This window comes from Schistocerca gregaria, chromosome X, assembly GCF_023897955.1.
Source record: "Schistocerca gregaria isolate iqSchGreg1 chromosome X, iqSchGreg1.2, whole genome shotgun sequence".
In the NCBI taxonomy this organism is placed as follows: Eukaryota; Metazoa; Arthropoda; class Insecta; order Orthoptera; family Acrididae; genus Schistocerca; species Schistocerca gregaria.
The window spans coordinates 53,896,277-53,922,207 of NC_064931.1; the positions used below are offsets into that span (position 1 = coordinate 53,896,277).

General features: G+C 40.1%; 1 protein-coding gene across 2 annotated transcripts in view; it reads right to left on the bottom strand.

Moving 5' to 3' along the window:
* The window catches only part of LOC126298879 (TBC1 domain family member 22B), a 157,116-nt gene that overhangs the window by 33,993 nt on the left and 97,192 nt on the right, over positions 1 to 25,931 (bottom strand). For both annotated transcript variants that reach the window (XM_049990405.1, XM_049990404.1), the window contains exons 7-8: positions 20,182 to 20,310; positions 1,155 to 1,341 (exon numbers count right to left, since the gene is read on the bottom strand). In XM_049990405.1, coding sequence (XP_049846362.1) covers positions 1,155 to 1,341; positions 20,182 to 20,310 — 316 coding nt within the window. The remainder of the gene's footprint in view (positions 1 to 1,154; positions 1,342 to 20,181; positions 20,311 to 25,931) is intronic.

Here is a 25,931-nt window from a genome sequence, read left to right on the forward strand (position 1 = left end):
CCATTCCTAGACCGGCAAGGGAACTTGCTGTTCCAACAGGACAATGCACGTCCGCATGTATCCCGTGCCACCCAACGTGCTCTAGAAGGTGTAAGTCCACTACCCTGGCCAGCAAGATCTCCGGATCTGTCCCCCATTGAGCATGTTTGGGACTGGATGAAGCGTCGTCTCACGCGGTCTGCACGTCCAGCACAAACGCTGGTCCAACTGAGGCGCCAGGTGGAAATGGCATAGCAAGCCGTTCCACAGGACTACATCCAGCATCTCTACGATCGTCTCCATGGGAAAATAGCAGCCTGCATTGCTGCGAAAGGTGGATATACACTGTACTAGTGCCGACATTGTGCATGCTCTGTTGCCTGTGTCTATGTGCCTGTGGTTCTGCCAGTGTGATCATGTGATGTATCTGACCACAGGAATGTGTCAATAAAGTTTCCCCTTCCTGGGACAATGAATTCACGGTGTTCTTATTTCAATTTCCAGGAGTGTACATCCACAGATTCAAAGGAATCGCTAATTAGTTGACAGGCTCTACATTCAACTTAGTTATGCTATTCACTACTGACAACAAGAATTATCTGGTTTCAAAAAACAATGAAGATAGTTTAGTATGATGAGAGATTAAAAGTTAAATACTTTCTCTAAAAATTCTCTACATATCTGCAAAAATTTGGAAGAGACCTCCGATAACTTTTCTCTCCACTGCAAGCAATGATTTGCAAAATAGAAATGATAAGTTCACAAAAAACACGTGTGACTAATAAAATAACAAATAGTTGTGCAGTATTTTGGAAAAATAAGAGAATAATGCAACTTTTATTCTTGCCAAATTAATGTTAATCCCAGGTTTACATAACATACGTGAAGTAGGTGAAACTCAGTACAACAGAAACATATGTACCATGGAAGTAACTTGTCAGGTTTCTGATCGATGGACATTGCACAGTCTACCATCTCTACTATACGCAGTTATGAGGTCAAGCTTAGCAATACACTTTTTTTTTTTTTTTATATAAGTTCTTATAATGCTCTCAAAGCTTTTAGTGTTTTGGACAACATGAACATACTATTCAGAATCATATGTATTTTGGTAGCCCTACATGCAAATTCATGCTTATTAAAAAACTTAACAAAGTGCAAAAAAGTTCTCTCACCTTCTGGTATCACTTCCTGCAGGAAAACTACATAAAATGGTGTGACTAAATCATTTATGCCCTGAACATAACCAGATGCTGGATGTCGAATTGCCCAGATAAACAATATTCTTTCAAACATTTCTTGAACAGTCTTTTGTTGAAACAAGGCAATCAGTGGGCTCATGCGAGGGATGTCTATATGAATCTAGAAAGATGATAAAATGTAGAAATACCACATCAAAAAGAATTGATTTTCATACATACCATTAAAATAATACACATGTATTTATGTTTTTTGTTAGTCTGCTTGGTAAGTCATTATTACACAGTTTCCTTGGAGGCTGTATAATTGAAACAGCACTTTTCATTTTCCAAATACTGTGAATGCTGATTAAATGTATTTAAATTACTTTTTTCTGTTTAACTGTTGTGGCAAATATCAGAACACTATTGTGTATTTGTGAAAGGTGTAACACAACAGATTCATTAACAGGTAGATTGGAAGAATTAACTTAAAAACATCAATTCATTGTAAAAGAAGCCACGATATTCTCATTTAAAAAGTAAAAAAAATCATAAACCCAAAGTTTGGTTTGAACATCACAGTGCTTTAACAGGTCTATTGGAGATTCTACACCTTTGTGTGTTACTGACTTTTGTTGAACCTCACTTAGACATTTATATCAGACCCTACTGACTGGTATGGAACCTGAACCACAGAAAGACTTTCTTTTTACAACATACAAAAATCACGGAAAAACAGAAAAAAAGTAGTCATGTATTTAGCTGTTAAACTCACAAGATATGTATACAGAAGATGAATTTAATTATAAACAGGGCATAAAACTTTTTTGGGCTTGAACGACACACAAAGAAATAACTTTTTACTTTATTTCATATATACATAAACTCAATACGGGGTATACAGGGGTTGTAAAAACTGTATTGTACTTTTAATATGAGAAGGCCACTTTAGGTCTAAAAAGCAGCATAACTTCTCCTGCAGCTCAGTGTATATAAACACTGTACGACAGTACAACATTCTTCGCACCAAAATGGTCCAATTTTCCCCACTTATTCTGGAGACATGGCAACAAGTTCTTACATGTTTTCCCAGAGCAGAAAGAAAACTGTTGTTTCATTTCATGCTCATCAAATTAATTTTGGGCATTACTAGCATTGTGTGTGAAGATATGAGCACAAAATCAACTTAAAACTACATTATAAACATGCGGAACCTAATAGTACCTGCAATGTGGATTGCAGCTGAATGTAAGCAGTCTACATTGTACATTTCCATGGTATCACACATATGTAAATATGTCTTTGCTTCAGGGGGGGGGGGGGGGGGGGGGGACGACGACGAAGAAAACACCCATACTTGTCAAAAGCAGTACAAGTTGCTTGTGGTAGGAAGCACAATTTTTCAGCTCCTTACACCACTGAAGCCTTTTCTTTGTGTTCACTTGGTTTATAAGAGGTTTGGCAACATCAGTTCAATCCACAACACTTGGTGCCATTTTTACTACACTCTTTTCACTATCATTGTATTTTATAGATTCATGTAAAGCTCAGCAACCACTTTCATAACAGTTCTTTCCTTATTAAAGCTCAGAGTTTAATGCATTTTTTTTTCAATTCTGGCTCATTTGAGAAACAGGCGTATTAGCTACTGAGGAACAAACTTCAAAATACAGTCTGCTCTATCCCCTCCCCCAATTTTATTTAGCTTTATATACTGAGATTTCACCAGATATTACTTGTATGAGATACATAGTGCCAAGCAGCATCTCTCTATTTTGCATAAGATTTGTCCAGCTCATCTTCCTAAAAACAGGACACATACAATGCCAGATAAAAAGTTCGTGAACAGTCAAAAGCAAGCACGAAACTAATGTGACTTTTTTGAAATCGGAATGAACTCTGTGTTAGATGAGTTGAAAATAGTTCATTATTTTAATAATCATTGCAGATATATAAATTAAGGACATCATTTATATAACTTTTATCAAAATATTTGTTTCCCATATTGTGAAAAATTTCAACAAGAATCCTGTGATTATATAAGACAACAAATTTTAACTTTTTGCTTTCGACAAAAGGCCAAAATAGTTGCTTTACATGGATTTGAGTTTGTTAAAGTTGAAAATGACAACTAAAAATCAAGATCAGCTCAGGTTCGGAAGTTACTGAAACTTTAATATTCTTTACATATTATAATGCAACATAGTCAATCAAGCCTAGCACTGGGCAACACACATTTACTTCCAAATTATTTGACAGTGGTTTTGGTGTTAATTTGATGCACTCATCACAAATATGTCCATTTTTTCTAGAATGATTCTAGTCTTCTTAGATGCAGGGTGTTGAGGCTCATATTTTTACTGAAATATTGATACATATAATTTTCAAATTTTGTTCAAAAATTTTAATAGTGATGAAAATATCTAAATGGATTTAAACAATTTAAGGGGTGCTGAATCCATATAACACATTATTTTTGTCAGATAGGCCCTAGTTTGTTTTAGATATTTGGTAGGCTATGTCACTGAAACATACGAGCAATGAAAGTTGTAAAGTCTACCCTTTTCACAAATCATGTTGAAAAATAAGTGCTTCAGACTAAGTACACGAAAAGCTACAGTCAGTTTAAGTCAGTTAAAGATACACTATTAACAGCTACCTTGTGTACAACACACACTTTCTCCTTACCTGTCGCTCACGGGGAAGATGTAGAGAAATATGCCAACACTGAAGCATTGAATCTTCCATGGTATCGATATTCCATTACAGAAACATGTTGGTAAAATTTATCGCCATGTTTATCACTAAACACTCTTCAGTCTTCAAGGAAAATGTTGATATGTGAGTAGATGAAGTGCATTTTGAGTGATACATTGCAGTGCAGTCTCTCATCGGCACATAACATGGTCATAGGCACATACAAGGGTGGTTTGAAATGTTGTCGGAATGGAATAGAAAAAAAGTACTTACATCACTGAAACTTTTTTTAAATATTTTTCAATGTAATCTCCTTGTAGATTAATGCACTTGGTCCAACGGTGTCCCAGTGCTTTGATCCCATCTCGAAAAAAAAGTTTCCTCCAGGTGTGCTAAATAGTTGTCAACTCTGGCTATCAGTTCTTCGTTTGAAGTGAATCTTCGTCCACCAGGAAAAATTTTCAGTTTTGGTTAGAGATGGAAATCTGACGGAGATATAACAGGTGAATAAGGCGGGTATGGCGACAATTCGTACCTTAGTTCGTGTAATTTTGCCATGGCGACGGAACATGTGTGAGGGCACACGCCAAGAGTCGTGGCTCCTGTCTTGCAGATAATTTTTTCATTTCTAATTCGTCAGTTAAAATGTGATATACCCTTTCAGATGGCATCTGGCAAGCATGAGCAATTTCACGCACTTTCAATCGACAATCCTCCATCACCATTTTTTGCACTTTCACATTGGTTTCTTGAGTAGAGACACATCTTGACTGATGACTACATGGATCATCATCTAAGCTCTCCCGACCAAATGTAAATTCATTTGTCTACTTCGCAACAGTTGAATATGAAGGAACAGAGTCCCCCAGTGTATTCTGGAAATTGGCATGAATGTTCTTCCACTTTCATACCTTTCTTTACGAAATACTTAATTGCTGCTCGAATCTCGATTCCCCCCCCCCCCCCCCTCATCCCCCCCTTTTCTTCTTTTCTTTCTCTCCAGCTTTGCAAATCACTACAGAGGAACAACAGAGCCACATCACCACCACAGCTCTCTTCCGAGAGCACTGACGTGGCATGTGTTTACAGGCAACAATCCAATGAATATCACGTGAACAACTCATTGTGCTAGTGCTGACCTCTCATGGTGATTCCGAGAACTTTTCAAACCACTCTCTTACATGGTCATTCACAAGTTCAATATAATTTTCAGCCCTCCGATTGACCAGAAACAATGTCATACCTTTCTGAAACTATTGCCACATGTTTAGCACATAAAGACTTTTCGTCGTGGCCAGTCCTGTTTGTAACATAAGTCCTTAGCATGATTGTCCCACTCACAAATGTAGCAACAGTACTTACTGTACCCACCGTGTAGGCCCACAAGCATACCAGTGACTTTTAAATCAGCACATATGAGCCACTGATGCTTATCAGAGTTAGTGTTGTGTAAAATATCTCTCAGCATAATGTAACTTCCCTTTGCTAAGGCTGCATATTCCACTGGAATGGAAGGAAGCATGTTGCCATCATGTAACAGTGTGGCTTTCAAACTAGTTTTTGAACCACTTATGAAAAGTCTTCTGTAGTCTTGTTTGTAAAAGATATTGAATTCTTGAATCAGATCTTCAATATATGTACACTACGTCATTATATTTGTTGTGTCGAAAAATCTTTAGAGTGGTTTTTGACATCGGCAAATAGTATGAATGTGTGCTGAAAAGTAACACCTCTGAATTTTTTATGTGAAAACTCTTAAAGCTTTATAAGTAGAACAAACATTACTAACAACCTACACCTTTTTCTTTGCGTTTGCATATTTGCAGCCCTCTGCTGCTAGAGGGCTCCGAATTATAGCATGTAACATGACGGTGTGTAACATAACTATGTTGGTATACAGGAAATGACGTGCTGTAATAGACTTTTGAACTCGAGGGATTCGTCCACACCCAAGTGCAGTGACATCTGCAGGAGTTCAACACCTCAGGTTCGCTGTCATTGATCATTCTCCATACAGTCTTGATTTGGCCCCATCCGATTTTCATCTGTTTCCAGAACTTAAAGAACATCTTTGAAAACTTCACTTTGATGGTAATGAAGTGGTACAAACAAAGGTGAGGTTACGGCTGTGGCTCCATAAACAGTGACATCTACAGTGAGAATATCAACAAATGGGTGTCTCGTCAGGAGAAATGTGTCCGTTGCCAGGGTGACTGTCGTGAGAAGTAAATATGTAGACATGAAGAATAAAGATGTAGAATGTTAATAACATTTGTTTTATTTAAAAAGTTTTAAGAGTTTTCAGATTATAAATTCATACTTTTCAGCACTCACTTGTACATACTCAAGCTGTATCTTCCACAAAATTCCACTCTCTGAAGCAAGAAGCTAATAGTTTGGCTTTATATTTTGGAAGGTTCAAGTCTCTAACAAGATCATTGAATTCAGCTTATGTGATTTTTTTGCATTTGATGTTGGTTTAAAAGTGGAATTATTAGATGTGGAACAATGACATGTATCTGACTGGTCTTCATTTCTTCACTGTCACTATAAAAGTTTATTGTTGTGGCTGCTGCAGAGTATAGAACTCATAAGACCCACTCCATGAGGCACTAGTCACATTGCAATTGGTATATTAGAATACTGCATTATACTCTTTTTTTCCCCCCTTGTTAAATCCCTTATTGAGTGGAGGCAATGAGCAGTAGTAGCCAGTTGTTACGGGGTTTGTAGGTTTGTGCCTAAGGGCTGGCACTGCAGAATTCATGAAAACTTTTTTCCTTTCATCCTTGCACTTAGACTTGATGAACATGACATATAACAAACATGAGGAGCCCATGTTTTTGATTAGTCTCCTACATGGCACCCAAAGTATAGGAAATAAGCTTCTTTCACTGCTTAAGCTGGCTGTGGTGGCCGAGCAGTAATAGGCGCTTCAGTCCGGAACCGCATGACTGCTACGGTCGCAGGTTCGAATGCTGCCTTGGGCATGGATGTGTGTGACGCCCTTAGGTTAGTTAGGTTTAAGTAGTTCTAAGTTCTAGGGGACTGATGACCTCAGATGTTAAGTCCCATAGTGCTCAGAGGCATCATTCCCTGCTTCTGACAATGTTATCGTCCTTTGTCCAAAAATTGCATCTCCACGTGTGCAACAAAAATTGTTGGGGTTAGTAACACACCTGTGGGGTATAATAGCAATTTTTATTCCACACAGTAACTCAGAAACTCAAGCAAAAGTCACAATACACGCTGGAGCATTCCGGAAGGCAAAGAGTGATACCAAAATCTATAAAGATTTGGTATTTTTCTTCATGTAAAAATTTAATTGTTGAAGAATGTAATCCTTAAATAAGGTTGTTTCTGGCTTAACTGTAACAAACTAGCATTGCCTATTCACTTTCAGTTATACACTAACATCTTTGCAAGCATCTGAACCATCAGAACATGTGTGATCATTGAGTATTGTGGTGATCCACTGTCTTGTCAGAGCTTACAGCTTCTTATGTGGGCAGAGTGTCATTGGTGCCTGAACTGAACCCGCACCGACAGCAGTTGTAAAACTATAGTGTATATCTAATATATATATATATCACTATAACAGTATACAGATTTCATGGGAACGTAGTATACTAAACATAGTATTAGAAGAAAAATTTGTCTTCAGAATTGAAAAAAAATGCATTAAACTCTGAGCTTTAATAAGGAAAGAACTGTTATGAAAGTGGTTGCTGAGCTTTACATGAATCTATAAAATACAATGATAGTGAAAAGAGTGTAGTAAAAATGGCACCAAGTGTTGTGGATTGAACTGATGTTGCCAAACCTCTTATAAACCAAGTGAACACAAAGAAAAGGCTTCAGTGGTGTAAGGAGCTGAAAAATTGTGCTTCCTTGGATGATTTCTTTGATTATTTAAATAAAATTCACCCAAAAATACAGTTTACCATGGAAATAGAAAAGGATAACAGAATATCTTTCTTGGATGTCTTAGTTATGAGACGGTCTGATAGAAGCTTGGAATATAAAGTTTTTCGAAAGGCAACACATACGGACAGATATTTACATAAAAATTCTAATCATCATCCACAACAAAAAAGAGGTGTCATACTTTCTTGTCGATCGAGCGCAACGGATATGTACACCTGAACATTTGGATGCTGAAGTGAAACATCTGAAGCAGGCTTTCGAAAAAAACGGCTACTCAAAAAAAGAGATAAATAGAATTTTGCGTCCAAGGAACAGAAGACCAAAAGATAAGAATGAACCACAACGACAGAAAAATACAGTAGTTCTCCCTTTTATTAAAAAAGTAACAGATCGGATCGGTAAGATTTTACGAAAACATGACATAACACCGGTCTTTAAACCAACAAAGAAAATAAGTCAAGTACTACGATCTGTGAAGGATAAACGCCTTCCTCTGTCGACATGTGGTGTGTATAAAATTCCATGTACCTGTGGGAAAGTTTATATTGGTACTACCAAAAGAAGCGTAAATACGCGACTGAAAGAGCATAAAAGTCTTTGTCAACTTGGAAAAATAGAAAAATCAGCTGTAGCGGAACATGCTCTTCAACCAGGAAACCACCAAGTGAAGTTTTCGGATACTGAAGTTTTATCTACAACGTTAAATTACTATCCACTGCTATACAGAGAAGCTATTGAAATTGATAAACATCACGATAATTTTAATAGGAAAGAGGAGGCTATGATACTCAGCGATATATGGACAGTGGCACTACAAAACTGCTAACAATTTTTATCTTGACAAGGTGGTAATCCATAGTCAACCTTATCTTTGCTATGGATTATCACTGCTCATCACGTGTCACCTCAACCACGCCCCCCTTTCTCACAATATATAAGTCACTCTCAGACACCCGACCAGTCAGTCGGCAAGACTCAGCGGAGCAGCGCCTCTGAGGAAGTCCAGCGCAGTCCTGGACGAAACGTAAGGAGCAGAAAATGTTCTTGGACCACGACCTCACATCCCGGAAAGTATATCAACAGCCATGTCACCCGGTCGTGAAAGCCTTCATTCTACAATCAGAAGACTCTACGGGGAGGATTTCTCAATATCAGTTAGACGTATGTAAATAGTCTTCATGCATGTGCCGTCGGATGACGTTGTGCAAATCCCACAATATTTCCTCGAAGCAACTGTCCAACATCATCAACTGGTTGAACCTCACTGGTGGCTAGGTACGACTGACAAGATCCGCATGTCGACGCCGCTGTATATAGAGCACGCGCGTGAAGATTGCGCAGGCGCGGGAAACACACATGCGCAAAAATTTGCAGATAGATGGCGCCAGACTCAAACGCCCTCTGCCGGGAAATGCAGAGCAGCCGTTCTGCGCATGCCCTGATGCTGTGTTTGTTAACATGCTGCTGAAGTTATGACAGGTCTATTATGGAAAGCTCTTTGCTTTCTCGTCGTGATTTTTACAGCAGCCAATGCACGGTTCCAGGCTGTACTCAATTGAAATCCCGCATTCCTGTTGATAAAGTTATCAGCTGTACGGATATGTATTGTTTCCTTAATGACGCAATCCCAGAAAGAGGATGCTGGGGATAAAACTTCCGTCTTTTCATAAATCATGTGATGTCCTGTGTTCAGACAGTGTTCTGCAATTGCCGACTTCTCCGGTTGGCGTAAGCGTGTATGACGCTGATGTTCATTGCAATGTTCTTGGACTGTGCAACATGCCTGACCTATATATGCCGCCCCACACTGACAAGACATGTTGTACACACCACATTTCCTCTGACCGAGATCATCCTTAACCGAACCTAACAGGTTCCTTAGTTTTGCAGATGGTCGGAGAACACACTTGATGTCATATCTTTTGAGGACTCTTCCGATTCTTGTGGTATGGCAAGAAGGCCAAGGTGGTGGGTGTCTTCGTATCTTCATTCTGCTCCATAGATTGAACTTGCTTGGGCCTGAATGCATTACGTATCTGTCTCTCAGAATAACCGTTTTGACGGAAGACTGTTTCAAATGCATCTCACTCGGCAGGCTTTCAGAGTCAGATACCACACGCACTCTATGAACTAGCGTATGTAAAGCACTACCGCATTGTGCTGGATGATGGCAGCTTGTGGCCTGCAAATATAGATCTGTATGCGTTGGCTTGCAGTATACGCTGCGTCCCAAGGTTCTATCTGCTTTCCTTCGTACCAATACATCAAGAAAAGGTAAAGTGCCATCTTTTTCCACTTCACTATGGAAGTTAATATTCGGATGGAGCGAATTTAAATGTTGAAGAAATGTAGGTAAAGTATCCAGTCCGTGTGGCCACACCACAAATGTATCGTCAACATACCGCAGAAAACATGAGGGTTTGAGAGTGGCTGACTGTAGTGCTTTATCTTCAAAGCCCTCCACAAAATAACTGGCCACCACAGGAGAAGGGGGGCTCCCCATGGCGACACCGTCCACTTGTTTAAAATATTGGTCTTGAAATAAGAAGTATGTTGAAGTACGCACATGTTTAAATAGTGCCACTATGTCCTCCTCAAACTTGTTATTCTGAGAGACAGATACGTAATGCATTCAGGCCCAAGCGAGTTCAATCTATGGAGCAGAATGAAGATATGAAGACACCCACCACCTTGGCCTTCTTGACGTACTTTGGTGCCATGTCGTCAAGAATTGGAAGAGTCCTCAAAAGATATGACATCAAGTGTGTTTTCCAACCATCTGCGAAACTAAGGAACCTGTTAGGTTAGGTTAAGGATGATCTCGTTCTGAGGAAACGTGGTGTGTATAAGATTCTTTGTCAGTGTGGGGTGGCATATATAGGTCAGGCATGTCGCACAGTACAAGAACATTGCGATGAACATCAGCATCATACACGCCTACGCCAACTGGAGAAGCCGGCAGTTGCAGAACACTGAAGATAGGACATCACAAGATTTATGAAAAGACGGAAGTTTTATCCCCAGCATCCTCTTTCTGGGATTGTGTCATTAAGGAAGCAATACATATCCGTACAGCTGATAACCTTATCAACAGGGATGTGGGATTTCAATTGAGTACAACCTGGAACCCTGCATTGGCTGCTGTTAAATCACGACGAGACAGCAAAGAGCTTTCCATAATAGACCAGTCATAACTTTGGCAGCATGTTAGTAAACACAGCGTCAGCACACGCACAGAACGGCTGCTCTGCGTTTCCCAGCAGAGGGTGTTTGAGTCTGGCGCCATCTATATGCAAATTTTTGTGCACACATAGTTCCCGCACCTGCGCAATCTTCACGTGCGTGCTCTATATACAGCAGCGTCGACATGCGGATCTTGTCAGTCGTACCTAGCCACCAGCGAGGTTCAACCACCTGATGTTGTCGGACAGTTGCTCCAAGGAAATATTGTGAGATTTGCACGTCATCCCGCGGCACACCCGTGAAGACAATTTACAACATATCCGCCAGAAAAGCCTGAAGAGTTACATCACATAATTAATGTATAAAAAATGATATGCTGCATTTCAAATTACACACACATATATAATGTAAACCAAGTGCACCCTGTTTGTTGGTGAGTAAGTTAAGGTGACTGTTCAACTGTTTGAAACTAGTGCAACAATAGTAAAGAAAGCTTATTATCTGCCAGATTATTGTCTTGCTGTTTTGTTGGTGACAGCAGTCTCATTTGAAAACCACCAGACACTAATGAATATCCGCCCAAACAATTTTTGCAAATAATACAATAAATGGAATTTCACAAGATGAAATTACAAAACCGAGTATCAAAGTTCCTGTGCCAACAATCTTTCACACTGCATCAAGTTTGGGATGAACTGAGCAACACCAAACCATAACTTGTTCATATTCAAACAATGAGGTCTAACTACCATATCACTGTGGCAATTAAATCTTTTTACTCAACTGTATTGTAACAGTTCCTCTATACTCGATCCTGATATGCTGAATGCCAAAATTTTATTCTTTAACCTACTTTTTCTTTTAGGTACAAAAGATGCATTTCCTGGTGTTGAACTACGAGTGCCACCACAAGCCATTATTGTTTTCTTGTTTCCGTGAAGCATTCAAAAAATGGGTGAAGTCTGAAGAATGATCTTGAAAAAGCTGGTTGCTTTGATTTCAACATCACTGTCTTTAACTAATTCAGCCTTGTCATGAGAAACTTCCTCTCATTTGTTGACACTAACCTAGTTTAATTTATTTACAGTTCCTACAACCACATGTAGATAATCCAATGTCACTTTAATTTTAAAATATTCCAATTAATAATTACTTTTTTTCTAATCCCTTACTTGTGGCTACTTTCTTGTAACATTTCTTACATGTTAGCAACCATATACATCTTTGATACATTCTAGTCGCTGCCCGTAGAAACTGAGGGTGCGTTGCGATTTGCCTAACAGACAGCGCTCGATGAATCTCCAAGTGCTGTATTCCTGATTGTTTACTTCACTATGCATTATTGCCGAGCAGTGATGTCCTGAAGTCAGTTGTTTGCTCTTTTAGTACTATTACAAAATGCTACATGACTTGAAAAACATATTAAAGGCATAACCAGTTCCTGCACATTCACTGTTGCGGTGTGGTTCCTTAGTTGTCTTGATTGCAAAAGTTTGTTGTACAATGGAGACAGTTTGACTCAGGGAGAAATTCAGAGGCTGCTCGAAGAATCTTGTTCTGAAATTGATGATGATGATTTTAAAATCTATAACAGTATTTCTGAAACATATAGCAATCTGCCCGAATCCTCCCTCTCGTAAGCAGAAGCCACACAAAGAAGTCGGTAAACTTTACAATGTCTGGGGGAATGCAGCAGCCACTGTGGCCCAAATGGAATTCTTTAAATAGTCATGTTAAACTCCGAGACTGTAATGCCACCAACACTTCTCGATGCTATAAAGTTAAAAAGCAACTCTGCCACAGCTGTCACAAGCAGGCCACAGATCAAACCACCATTCAATCAGATGCAGCAATACTACCATCAGATTTCCACATTGGTGGCCAGGGTCCAAAACTCACCATATCAACAACGCGGGCACCGAATCTGTATAAATACCCATCGTGCACTAACTACGGGGAAAGATCCGTGCCAGGCAACAAGGCAGAACAGGTTTGCAGGCAGCCACGATAAGACCCGGATTCCACCACTGACGAGCCTGCTGTATGTTCCGAGTCCACTCCCTCGGACTCGGTGCCGATCAGTTGGTGGGACAGCTGGGGCTAACTGCATCTGCACTTCTGCCTAGGAGGGCAGCCACTTACTGGTGGCACCACTGGACAACATCTCGACGACAACCCACTGCCTCAACTTGACCCCGCAACTGTAGAGCCCACCCAATGCTGACCTCCACATTTTGGTGTCAGAAGAATTTTCGAGACGAACACTAACAGCCAGACCCAGCATCACGTAGCAGCCACAGTGGTTACAGTGGCACAGGTGGACAACTATTTTGTTTTCTTCTCCTACTTTCACTTACAGACGATGAGATCTAGGTTGGACGATCATTGTAAATTGAGAGTATTTATGAAGGTGGAGGAACCAACTGATTTGTCACAATTTCATGGTAACCCCAGGCAGTGATATTTCCAACCAGTAAGGTGCTCGCAGTGCAAGTTATTAGAGCACCACACGCTGAATCGATATCAGTGGAGTGTTCCACGTGCCACCATTGTGGCCATACTGCTGGGCAGTGTAGTGAGTCAATTTGTCTCATGATCAGACATAATGTGTAAGCTAATATTCTATGACTGTGCTTGGGCATTGTCCCAGTGTTGTTTTGTTATACTTTTTTGTCTACTAGGGATTAAGCTTCCACAATGACAGAGTCCAGGATACAGAGTGCATCAAGGCAGGTGGTGTTGAGTCATTAATAAATTAGGCAACACAATTATCTGTGGACAAATCAGGTGCACAGTCAAATGTTTGCTATGAAAGAAGGTGGGGCATCATACTCTTTTACCAGTGAATCCAGCTGCCACTAGTCTGATTACTCCCTTTCCTGGCAAGACAACTGAGGATGTATTGTCATTTCTGGTTGATCTGAAGGCAGCAGCAAAGATTGGGTTTTATTTAGACATGATGAGCTATTACAAATCATATGTTGCAATTGATGAGGAGGCAAAAGAATTCGTGTGTTGAAATGAATAATAGAAAATTGCACTGATGTTTGAGCAGTCTGGACAAAGGCTCAAGCAATGCTACAGGGAACAGAATAGCATGAGGCTTTTTGGGGCAGCTGAGAAGAATGTCACAGAAGCACAGTGAGTCAGTGGTAACTTTCAGTAACAGGATAAGAAAAGTGAAGCAAATAAGATTATTCTCCAGAAAGCGGAGCATAGGCTCCAAGTGCTTTACTAAAGATGCCTGCTGCATGATGTGTCTAGGAGGGTTCAGGCAAGTACCGTAAAAGACTTAAACGCTGGAGTGTTATTGAGCAAGAGGAAATAGATCTAGCAACAGTGTTGTGCGATAGATTAAGAGTTATATCTATTGACAAAGTGTTACAGATGTGGGTATGCAGGGAACCTATAGTGGCAATGCCGTCAGTCACTATGTGATCAGCAACAGGATTGCAGAAGCAAGGTGCAGAATCGGCAGGGGCGAAATGTTCAGGCGTTAAATACAAATAGGAACACCAAGTCTGAGAGATGGCACTCCCATTAAATTTCACTGCTAAAGAAACATATTCAAGGCGGAGAACGACATAGGGGTAAGAAGCATGCATTTTTATTGGACACAAGTGTGCATGTGTCAGTGGTGCGCTTGGACCTCATAGGTAGGAAAAGGTTAAATGCACTGCACTATACTTTACATGGGGTGGGGGATAATGACGTGAGCTCATTGGGCTTAGCAACATTACATTTTCAGGTTGGGGCAGAACAATCTCAGGAGTGCGTGGTAGTCATACCTCATGTACGTGAACATTACTGCACAATACTGGGGGCTAGATTTTCTTTTCAAACATCAAGCCATAACCGACCTTTGGTGAAATATGGTAGAACTCAAGGAGACAATACTCCAACTGGGGGAAACAGCCACCAGTGAAATACTGCCACAAATTACACTACTGGCCATTAAAATTGCTACATCACGAAGATGACGTGCTACAGATGCGAAATTTAACCGACAGGAAGAAGCTGCTGTGATATTTAAATGATTAGCTTTTCAGAGGATTCTCACAAGGTTGGCACCGGTGGCGACCCCTACAACGTGCTGACATGAGGAAAGTTTCCAACAGATTTCTCATACACAAACAGCAGTTGATCGGCGTTGCCTGGTGAAATGTTGTGATGCCTCGTGTAAGGAGGAGAAATGCGTACCATCACGTTTCCGACTTTTATAAAGGTCAGATTGTAGCCCATCGCGATTGCGGTTTATCGTATTGTGACATTGCTGCTTGCGTTGGTCGAGATCCAATGACTGTTAGCAGAATATGGAATCGGTGAGTTCAGGAGGGTAATACGGAACACCGTGCTGGATCCCAACGGCCTCGTATCACTAGCAGTCGTGATGACAGGCATCTTATCTGCATGGCTGTAACTGATCGCGCAGCCATGTCTCAATCCCTGAGTCAACAGATGGAGACGTTTGCAAGACAACAACAATCTGCACGAACAGTTCGATGCTGCTTGCAGCAGCATGAAGACCATGGCTGCAGTTACCCTTGATGTTTTAACACAGACAGGAGCGCCTGCGATGGTGTACTCAATGATGAACTTGGGTGCACAAATGGAAAACTGTCATTTTTTCAGATGAATCCAGGTCCTAGAATGCAATTTTCACTCAGCAGCGAAGTGTGCGCTGATATGAAACTTCCTGGAAGATTAAAACTGTGTGGCTGAACGAGACTCGAACTCGGGACCTTTGACTTTCGCAGGTAAGTGCTTTACCAACTGAGCTGCCCAAGCACGACTCGCGCCCTGTCCTCACAACTTTACTTCCGCCAGTACCTCGTCTCCTACCTTCCAAACTTTACAGAAGCTCTCCTGCAAACCTTGCCGAACTAGCACTCCTGAAAGAAAGGATATTGCGGAGACATGGCTTAGCCACAGCCTAGGGGATGTTTCCAGAGTGAGATTTTCACTCTGCAGTGGAGTGTGCACTGATATGAAACTTCCTGGCAGATTAAAACTGTGTGCTGCAGAGTGAAAATCTCATTCCATGCAGTCCTCATTTACCTCAAACAATGGAAATTTCTGGGTGGAATAACAATAATATGAAGAGGATAGATTTCTACTCATCATATAGAAGAGGCACTGAATCACATACAGGCACAATGAAAATGTCTGCTACAATATTAAGGCATTGCAGCCTGGCAGCACCAACTACGAAGGGAAATCCATGTCAGGTGATGGGGTGACAATTCTTATAAATTGCCACTACAAGACTTGGGCTCCACTGGTGATAGGGCTATTGCATGTTCTAAGTCCACTTCCATTGACTCATCACCTCTGGGCTAACTTTAGCCACAGCCGGATTTCTGTCTTGGAGGGCAACTGTTCATGATTGGGGCAGTGCAGCTACCCAACCACATATATTTGTGCAAGCAAACAGATACTGTACACCTCCACTCATAAGAGCAGACAGCATCATGGAGAGGCTGGCTGTCTTCCTCTGCAAGAATCATAATGGGTTTCACCATCTGCACAGGTGTGGACTCGTGACGGGACAGTGCAAACGTCAGCATTCTATCTTGACCACCAGCCATGCCGCTGGTAGTTGTTGTATCAGCACCACTGACTTCGCTGCTGACAGCACACACCAAGGGAGCATTGCTACTACAGGACGATGGTACGAAGCCTGTAGCTTGCAATGTGTGCAACTGTAATGATGTTCTCTTGAGCCACCATCAGAAAACATCCTGACAACAGCCCATCACCTGAACTCAACCCTGCCACAATAGAAGCCACTATAGAAGCCACCCACCCCGGACCTCTATGTGATTGTTAGTGTTCTCTCTATCCTCTACATGTACTTCTTTGGCACTATATTTTTATATCAGTATTTCAATACATTTACTTTGGTGGCTCCATGTTCTCTACACACTCCCGCAAAGTAACATGCATCTAAGACCTCATACGCATACTTGACTGGAGTCCTTCAGCTGTGTAATTACGATTTTGATGTCATATTGTTGGGTCCTGTGCAAAGATATGGACCAAATTTTTAATTTATTTTGTTTGTTCGAATGTGATTTACATTTATTTGGTGGTGATATAATTCATCTTGGTTCATTAAAGGTGCAAACCACAGTTGTACCACAGTAGCTCTTGAGAGCATTCCAGGCAGGCAGGGTACTGTGCAATGTAGGATCACCACATCAAATTTTATAAACAGTGTGGAGATTTAAAAGGAGCCCAAGATCTGGTTTCAAAATTTAGTTGAACTGCAACACAGCCTGTTTCACACATCAAACGTTTAACTGTAGTCTCTCTGATGTGAAAAAGATAATTATGTCAAACAAGAAGTGTTAATGAGTAGCATGAGTGATGTTTAAAGAATATTCTAATGTCCTCATTTCATGCACAAAATATGCACCTAAACCTTTGAGGGATAATCGGCCATATAAAGTGCCAGAGCCTCCAGATACAATAGTCCTGCACAAGGCAATAAATGGACTGTGAACTGGGCTCTCATTGTACGTGCAAAGTTTGATAAGAATTTCACAACACTTTTACACAACTGCTCTGCTATTTTCTTATCTGTCAGTCAATTAAAAGTATTATATGCAGGGTGTAGACGTGGACAAGTAAAAAAAAATCCCGGATTTCCCACTAAAAAATAATTTTTTCCCATGGGAAAATACACTTTTTCCGTGTAAAGTAACAATATACTTTTCCACAGAATTTTAAAACTTATCACTCCTTTGAATGGTTAACGTTTTATACTCTGGTGTAGCTCTTCCTGCCGCCACTTTAAGGGGGGGGGGGGGGGGGGGGGGCGCAGCGACATGTACGCTTCATGTTATCATAATTACGAAATTATAAATTCGAATTCCACCAAGCACAGCAAGTTAGTATCTAAAGCATTGAAATCGATATTGCGATGCCCTTTTGTAAGCCAATCATTGTTCATGTCATGTGACTTCGTCAGCTGATGATATTCACAATGATGTAGGCACAATCCTCCTATTAAGCTTTTCACTGTGGTTTTCAGGATGCAATTTCTTAGAGTACCAGAACTGCACTATCTCACATTTGGTTGTTTATTATGGCAAAAAGGCGTACTTGCCAAAAGATGAAAACGTGCACTTGAAATTCAGCAGACAGTTGGAACTAGCCATACTGTGGAATGAAACACTTCCTTTCAAATAAATTGACTACCTCAGCGGAAAATATTAATTAAAGCCGAATTTCTTTAGAAAACCGACAAAAATAACTTCATCATTCTGCAAGACTATTATTGATTGACTGCCAAAAACAGAGAAATAACATAAAACCAGAAAACATGAAACTAATAATAGATTTCAGCTTTCGGTAATTATGTGAATGTATTTTCATTCACTTCGTCTCTCCCAGCCACAGAAATCTGTTTTATTTTCATTTGATGTTGGAGCTGTAAACTAAGAGCAAACAGCAAAATCAATAAACGTAAACATAGGTCACTACAACTAAGACTGCTCAGCACATGCACGAACCTGGCAGTTCGGGCACTCCAGAAAAATTTTTCCACTTGGCATCTGCCTTCAAGTAGCCAGAAGCAGGAGAAGGTACTGCTCATATGCGACTGAACGATGAATGTGCATGAGCCCATTGGCAACTGCTTGAACTAACCTAATGTAAACAGTTTTGATTTCACACTCATCAGAAGTAATTTGTTGTTAAGAAATATTTTATAGTCCTCGTCCTAAGGCCTTTGACACATTTTGTTGTTGGAAGGTGGGAAGTTGTGAAGGGCACATTTCTTTTGCAACTAAAGTTTTATTTTTTTCTCCTCTCATTTATGTTTTACTTTTGCAGTATTATTTTGCTGTAGCGGGATACAGCAATATTCTTTGTTAGCGTACCAGTTTTTACCAGTCAATATTACAAAAATTTAACTGAAAACTAAAACAATGAAAAATTCTAAAAATTCCTATATTTTTCCTGGTTTTCTCTCAGATGAAAAAATTCACGGGTTCTTCCCAGATTTCCTGGTTGTCCCGGAGCGTATACACTCTGTCTATTGTTACTCAGAACCATTTGGTGAAAGGAACAGAATACGCATTCACGTAGCATGACACTACTTGGGCACTTCTTAGCCTGAAATTGGTTGTCGATTAGTATTGTGTTCATCAAAAAATCTTTTAGATATTAGAACACTAGATTGATGTGGTAATCAGAACCAGACACAGCTCCGCTAGAGTAACCCACACCTTGTTACAAAATCCTATTATCATACGACATCTTTATTTACAGTCTTGTACATTCTGACTTCATGACAGTATCTGCTACTAAGATTTGCACTTAACATTAACAAATTTATGGCAACACCAGGAAGAAATACACAGCTCAGTTCCTTGTCAACAGCAAGGTTGTTCGGGGCAGAACAAGCTTGGATTAAAGGATAGGGAAAGAGATCTGCTGTCTGCATTCAAAGGAGCCATCACGGCCTCTCTATTAAGTGACTTAGGGAAATCATGGAAAACCTATATTTGGATGACCAGGCAAGGGTTTTAAGTGCCATCCTCCCAAATGTTCAACTGTCATGCCAAAGGCAAATGCAAGTTCAGAAAACATCCCAATCACGTAAAATTAGAAAACCATTCCACTCATCATGTTGACAGGAGCACTTTTTTTTCCAAGACAGATGCTAACTCTAGTTTAACTGTGCATGAAACATAAGGTTACTGTGTGAAATATGAGTCCCAGCACTTGGAAGTCTTAAAGCTGATGATTTAATTATTCTGAGGTAAACTGTTAAAGAGCAAGAAGAACAATAATAGCAAAGTAGTAGTAATGTCAAGGTGGAAAATCAAGAATTTCTGTTGACTAGCTTGTTTACCATGGCAAATCAATTCCTTGAAAACAAACTCGTCCCTCACAGATTTAAGAGGAAATGGAGGTATGCAGTAACATTTATTTTTACTAATCCCACAACCTATATTTATAGACAGCAATTTTTGTGCCACAACAACTAATACTGATTTCTGGTCACAAGACTCATTCCACCTGGCCCACAAACAAATGCTCAATAAAAATTATGAAACAATTTTTAAATCTGTCACGGTATCATCATAACAAAACATACATATTTCTTTGCCACTTACAGCACACCAACTAGTTCTAATGACATCACAATGAGCTCTAAAACAACTACACTACTACTAAATAAAAACAATCAATTGTACCCAACCTGCCTGTATGTATCTTGGTAAGTTTCATCTCTCTCTGTGTTATAATACTGTTTCACAAGATTCCAGTAGTCTATTCGTTTGCGTTCTAACACTTGCTGCCTTCGTTCTAAGCTTGCTGGTAAATAACCCTGCAACAGAGAATAATTAATTTCAAAATGAGAATGTCTAAGACAACTGAAATTAAGAAATGCTCAATATATAACTGTGGCTCATAAATCATAGCTACAAATGCCACAATTTCATCAAATGAATGCTTTCCATTTCCAGCTATTTATAATACATAGCCACTGTGCTTGTGAACTCTGCAAGTCCTTTGTTGACAAATACTGAATGTGTTATTTACAAATGTAATTATGGACTCCTGCCTGCCACTGAGTGGTCAACTTAATTACAAAGTATGAAATAGTTGTTAAAACAGTTGCAATATGACTACTGAGGCACAAGAATATGTAAATAGAAGGAGAAGTTAGCAACAAAATCTTAACAAGCAGAGAATATTATGGAACAACATTACATAGTGAAATCACAGAAATATTCCGAAAAATTTAAGTATAAAATAAGAAAAACACACAAGCAATCCGAGAACTTCAGAAGATGATTTCAGTACAAACCTTTCTATATTAGAAGAATGCACACCACCAGAAGAAAATATTCTTAAATTAACTGAGCAAGACTGACAATCTAGAATGCAAGCTGGAGATAGCTGACAAAACTGTACTACTTGATCCAAAGTATGCAGCCAAATATTACTGAACATTAAGATGCGGTGTGTCCACCTTCATCTTTATGCCAGCTTGAACTCTGCTGGGGACACTTTCAACAAGGTGTTTGAATGTCTGTATAGAGATGGCAGCCCATTCTTGCTGAAGAGCCATAAGGAGAAGGTAGTCATGTTGGAAGCTGGGGTCTAGAGTGAAGTCAACCTTCTAACTCATCCCAACAGTGTTCCATTGGGTTCAGGTAGGGACTCTGAGCAGGCCAGTCCCTTTTAGGAATGTTATTGTCAACAAGGCATTGCCTCACAGATGCTTCCTTATGACAGGTAGCATTATAATCTCGTTACAAACAAACGTAATCTTTGCACTGTTCCTCTACTGTACGCAGTACACTACGTTATTAAATGCATTCATATTCTTCCACATTTAGCATTTTCGTAATATTAATAGTGCGACCACACCATAACTACAAAAAACATCCCTGCACCGCAACACCACCACCTCCATACTTTACTGTCGGTACTACGCAAGATGGCTGGTAACATCCTTCAAGCAGATGCCAAACCCAAACTCTGTCACTTTCACTCACTCATTTCCAGTCATCCACTGTCCAGTAGCATCACTTCTTACACGACCTCATGATTGTTTTGCATAAACTACAGAAACGTGTGGCTTATCAGGAGCTGCTCAACCATTGTACCCCATTCCTTTTAACTCCAAGCGCACAGCCACTGAGCTAGCTGAACTGCATTACAAACAAGTGTCCACATACTTTTGATCAGTGTATTTTGAACAGTCAGAAAAAAAGCACTGACTACAGCTTGCACACTGCCACCTATGAACAATGTAATACCCCAAGAAGTAGGACAAGCAGCTATATCTCACAAGATAATTTATGAAATTGTTAGAGCTATACAAGCAAAATTCACTGAAGAGATCGGCATTTGTTGAAGTCAGTATTTCTAACACCACCACTTTTTACATGAAAATGAAATTTATAAATAGGACACCCAGTAATAGTGTTATTCACATCCCCATAATTACTAATATTTGTACTACATAGACTACTACAGCTAGACCTGCCAGGGTAGCTGAGACGCCAAATGCGCCGCTTCTTCGACTCGGGTAGGCACGGCAGCCCCAGATCGAATCCGTCCGCCAGATTAACGACGAGGGCCGGTATACCAGCCAGCCTGGGTGTGGTTTTTAGGCAGTTTTCCACATCCCGCTAGGTGAATACTGGGCTGGTCCCCACGTTCCGTCACAGTTACATGACTTGCACAAATTTGAAAATGTTCGCACTATTTCATGGCTTACACTAGATGCAGACAACTGGGGTACACTAATTCAGTACCGGGGGATTCGGGGTGGTGACAGGAAAGGCATCCAGCCATCCTCTGCCACTAACATTGCCAAATCCATAGTAACTCAGCCTACCCCACATTAAAGCGAGACAAAGGCACAAAAGAAATGATGATGATGATGATAAACTGCTACAGTTAATTACGGTTTTCTCTCCTACACACACACACACACACACACACAAATGCGCGCGCGTGGGGAGGGGGGGGGGGGGGAGGGGATAGAATTAGTTAATTTGTACATCACGAGAAATTTTAAGTATCAGCTGATCGTAAGTGCAATTCTGGTGTCACACACAATTTTTAAATATGTACCATGTTCATTCTACTACCATAAAGAAGACAATCCATGGCTAGATAAAATGAGACTGCTGCTGTCTTCTCACCAAATAAAGCATTGTTGGAAAAAAACTATACACAAGAGACGGGGTAAGGTCAGGCATTGTCAGGCTCAAATAAAGCTTAAGATGAAAAGGTGATCGGTTTCATGGATGGCAATGATTTTTTATTGAACTCCTGGCCCTTATTTTTACAGTGATGACCATGCCCAGTTTCACAGGTAGTGTGTGGGCACAATGGGCACAACAGTTCTAAGCTTGATGTAGAAATATCTTGAAGAACAGTGATTCCCAACTTTTCTTAGATCATTACCTCTGAGTGCAATCAGACATCAGATAGTACCTCCCCCCTACCCCACATTTTCACCAAGTTACTTTTATTTTTAAAATGATGAAAAATGAATGATACTTGTGTGTGTGTGTGTGTGTGTGTGTGTGTGTGTGTGTGTGTGTGTGTGTGTAGGGGGGGGGGGGGGGGGGGTACCCACAACTCCTCCTCAGAAAAGAAAGCTAACAGTTCACAGTGAGGTTAAACATTTGTTAGAAAACATGCTTCCTTTGCACTAATTTTCCCCATTGTGGTGCTTGACCTGCATGCTGAGACCCCATTTTTAAACCAAATAAATTCAGATGTGTCGACTATAGTTACTGTTCATAAATCACTTCACTACTGCCCTCCTTACTTCTGAACTGGCAGAAATTTGACAACTTTGGGCTGTTAATGTTTTGTGTCTAACCTCTCTAATAATAATAATAATAACAATAACAATAAAATTGTGTACAATAGTATAGTAGCCCTACTGTAGTTACTGCTGTGTTGCCATCGGTGATGTACGGGACAAAGGACAATGTGTGTGTGTGTAGTGGGTGGACTATGTGAGGAACCTGTAACCTCCTCTGCATTAATACCACTAATTGAGAAAAAGTAATCATTGATAACTTATATAATAAATATTAGAGTCTTACAAAATTGTGATAATAGTAATGATCTTTTGAAAATAATTTAGTTTTGTTTCTTTTAATTTTTAACCCTCAGAAAATTTCATTTCACCTCTCTAGAGGTAATTAACCCAAGGCTGGGAACCGCTGTTGTAGAAGGTGCAGAGGGGCATCCTAATAAGGTTTACTGTACAATATGGAAGCACTGTAGTAGAGTCACTGCTTGCAGTTTTAGGCACATTCCCAATAAATACAATAAATATTACTACCAGGAATTTATCTACTTCATATTTTCTCAAGAAGGGCAAGCTGGACAACATCCAGATGTTAATCTCTAACGGAATCTGCAAAGAAAGTCCTGCTAAGGCACTAGTGGATGAATACCTGCCAAAGCAATTGTGACTTATCTGATAAGGGTTACTGGCTCTACAAAACCTTCCCTGACATCTGGGAAGGGCTAAAGCTACAGCATGTCTCTCTGAATCAAAGCAGGACACTTCTGTTAACTGGGAACAGCCATGGCCCAAAGCATCTCTATTTTGAAATCAACACTGCCAAAGAAGAATTTATCGAAGAAAACGTGTAGAGTGCAACCCGTTCTCAATAGCATCTCACACCATAAGGCTTTGAGTTGGCACTCTATGTCTTGTGTGAATGAAGTCACTGTGATGCTGCTCTCCCTGTCTGCAGTGAACCAAAATGCAGCCATCATTTTCAAACAAACAGAACCTGGATTCAATCGAAAACACTACCCTATGCCATTCCTGTGTTCTCTACAGTACTTATTACTGTAGATTCATTGTGTGTACAGTTGTCTGTTTTTTAACATGTCTGGATTCAAACGTATACACGTTAACTCTTTCACTAAATGAAAAATTAGCAGTGCTACAAAGACTGGACGAAGGAGAATCGCTCCAAAAAATTGCAAAGGAATTGAATATAGGTGTTAAGGATTGGAAGAAGAATCGGAAAGACATTGAATCCTATACATTTACGATTTATGGTGAAAACACTCTGAAGAATCGCAAATTATTAAAAAAGTCTAAATTTGAACTTGCGTGGTAACGCATTGTGGATGTGGTTTTGTCAAGAAAGAAGGAAAGGAACTCCAATATCCGGGCCATTTCTCAAAGAAAAAGTGATAGTTTTGCACAAAAAACTGGATGTTGACAGTAAATTTGCTGCTAGTGAATGTTGGATTGACCATTGGAAAACTCGTCATGGTGTCCAATTTGTTTCTATTTCCAATGAAAAACTATCTGCTGATGCCGCAGCTGCTAAGGACTTTTCTGTTAAGTTTCAAGAAATTGTAGAAGAAAATGAACTGTTACCTCGCCAAGTGTATAACATCAACGAGACAGGGCTGAACTTTAAAATGTTGCCAACAAAAACACTCGCAGCTCCAAATGAATCCGTGGTAGAAACGAAACTTACAAAAGACAGAATAACAGTCATTCCTTGTAGCAACGCAGATGGTACCCACAAGCTGCCCTTCTTCGTCATTAAGCCAAGGGCATTCAAAAATATAAACGTATCTTCCCTGCCGGTTTATTACCGCAACGCAATCAAAAATCTGCTTGGATGGACTGCAACCTTTTTAAATCCTGGTTTTTCAACGAGTGTGTGCCATCGGTCGGGGGGTACTGCCTATTCACGCTCTACTACTGTTGGACCATTACATCCATCTGAGAAGATTTAGTGAAAGGGGACATAAAAGATCTCTTTCTGCCTCCTAATGTAACCTTACTCATCCAAACAATGGATCAGGGCATTATCGAATGGTTAAAAAGGCGATATCGCAGAAAGTATATCAGCTAAATCTTGGAAAAATCTGAAGGAGGTCATAACTTACTTGAGGCAATGAAATCCCTGAACATCAAAGATGCTATCTACACAATCGCTGCAACATGGGATGAACTGAAACCTGACACACTGCGGAAATCGTGGCGTAAGCTTTGGCCCCAAGTTATGACTGAAAATGAGCATACCGAAGATGAACAAAACAACGACGCACCAGAAATCGTTAAGGATCTACAAACTCTGGAGCCAAACGTCCCTGCCAATGAATGAAGTTGAAGAGTGGATCAACGAAAGTGACGAAGACTGTGACACTTGTGAAGAGCTCAGTGAGGACCAGATTGTTACCGCTGTTAGCCAGGAAACTGTGAATGAGGACTTGGATGGCGAAGACGAAGCCCCCACCCGGTTTTCACACAATGATGCAAAAAACACTTTTGACATAGCCCTTCAATACATTGAGCAGAATCCAACTTCAGTTCCAATGGATGTTATGTAGACAAAAAAATGGAGGGACACTGCAGCTAAATCTAGAATAACATCTGCTAAACAAAAATGTATCACTGACCTTTTTTTACAAGTAATCTGTTTTCGTCTT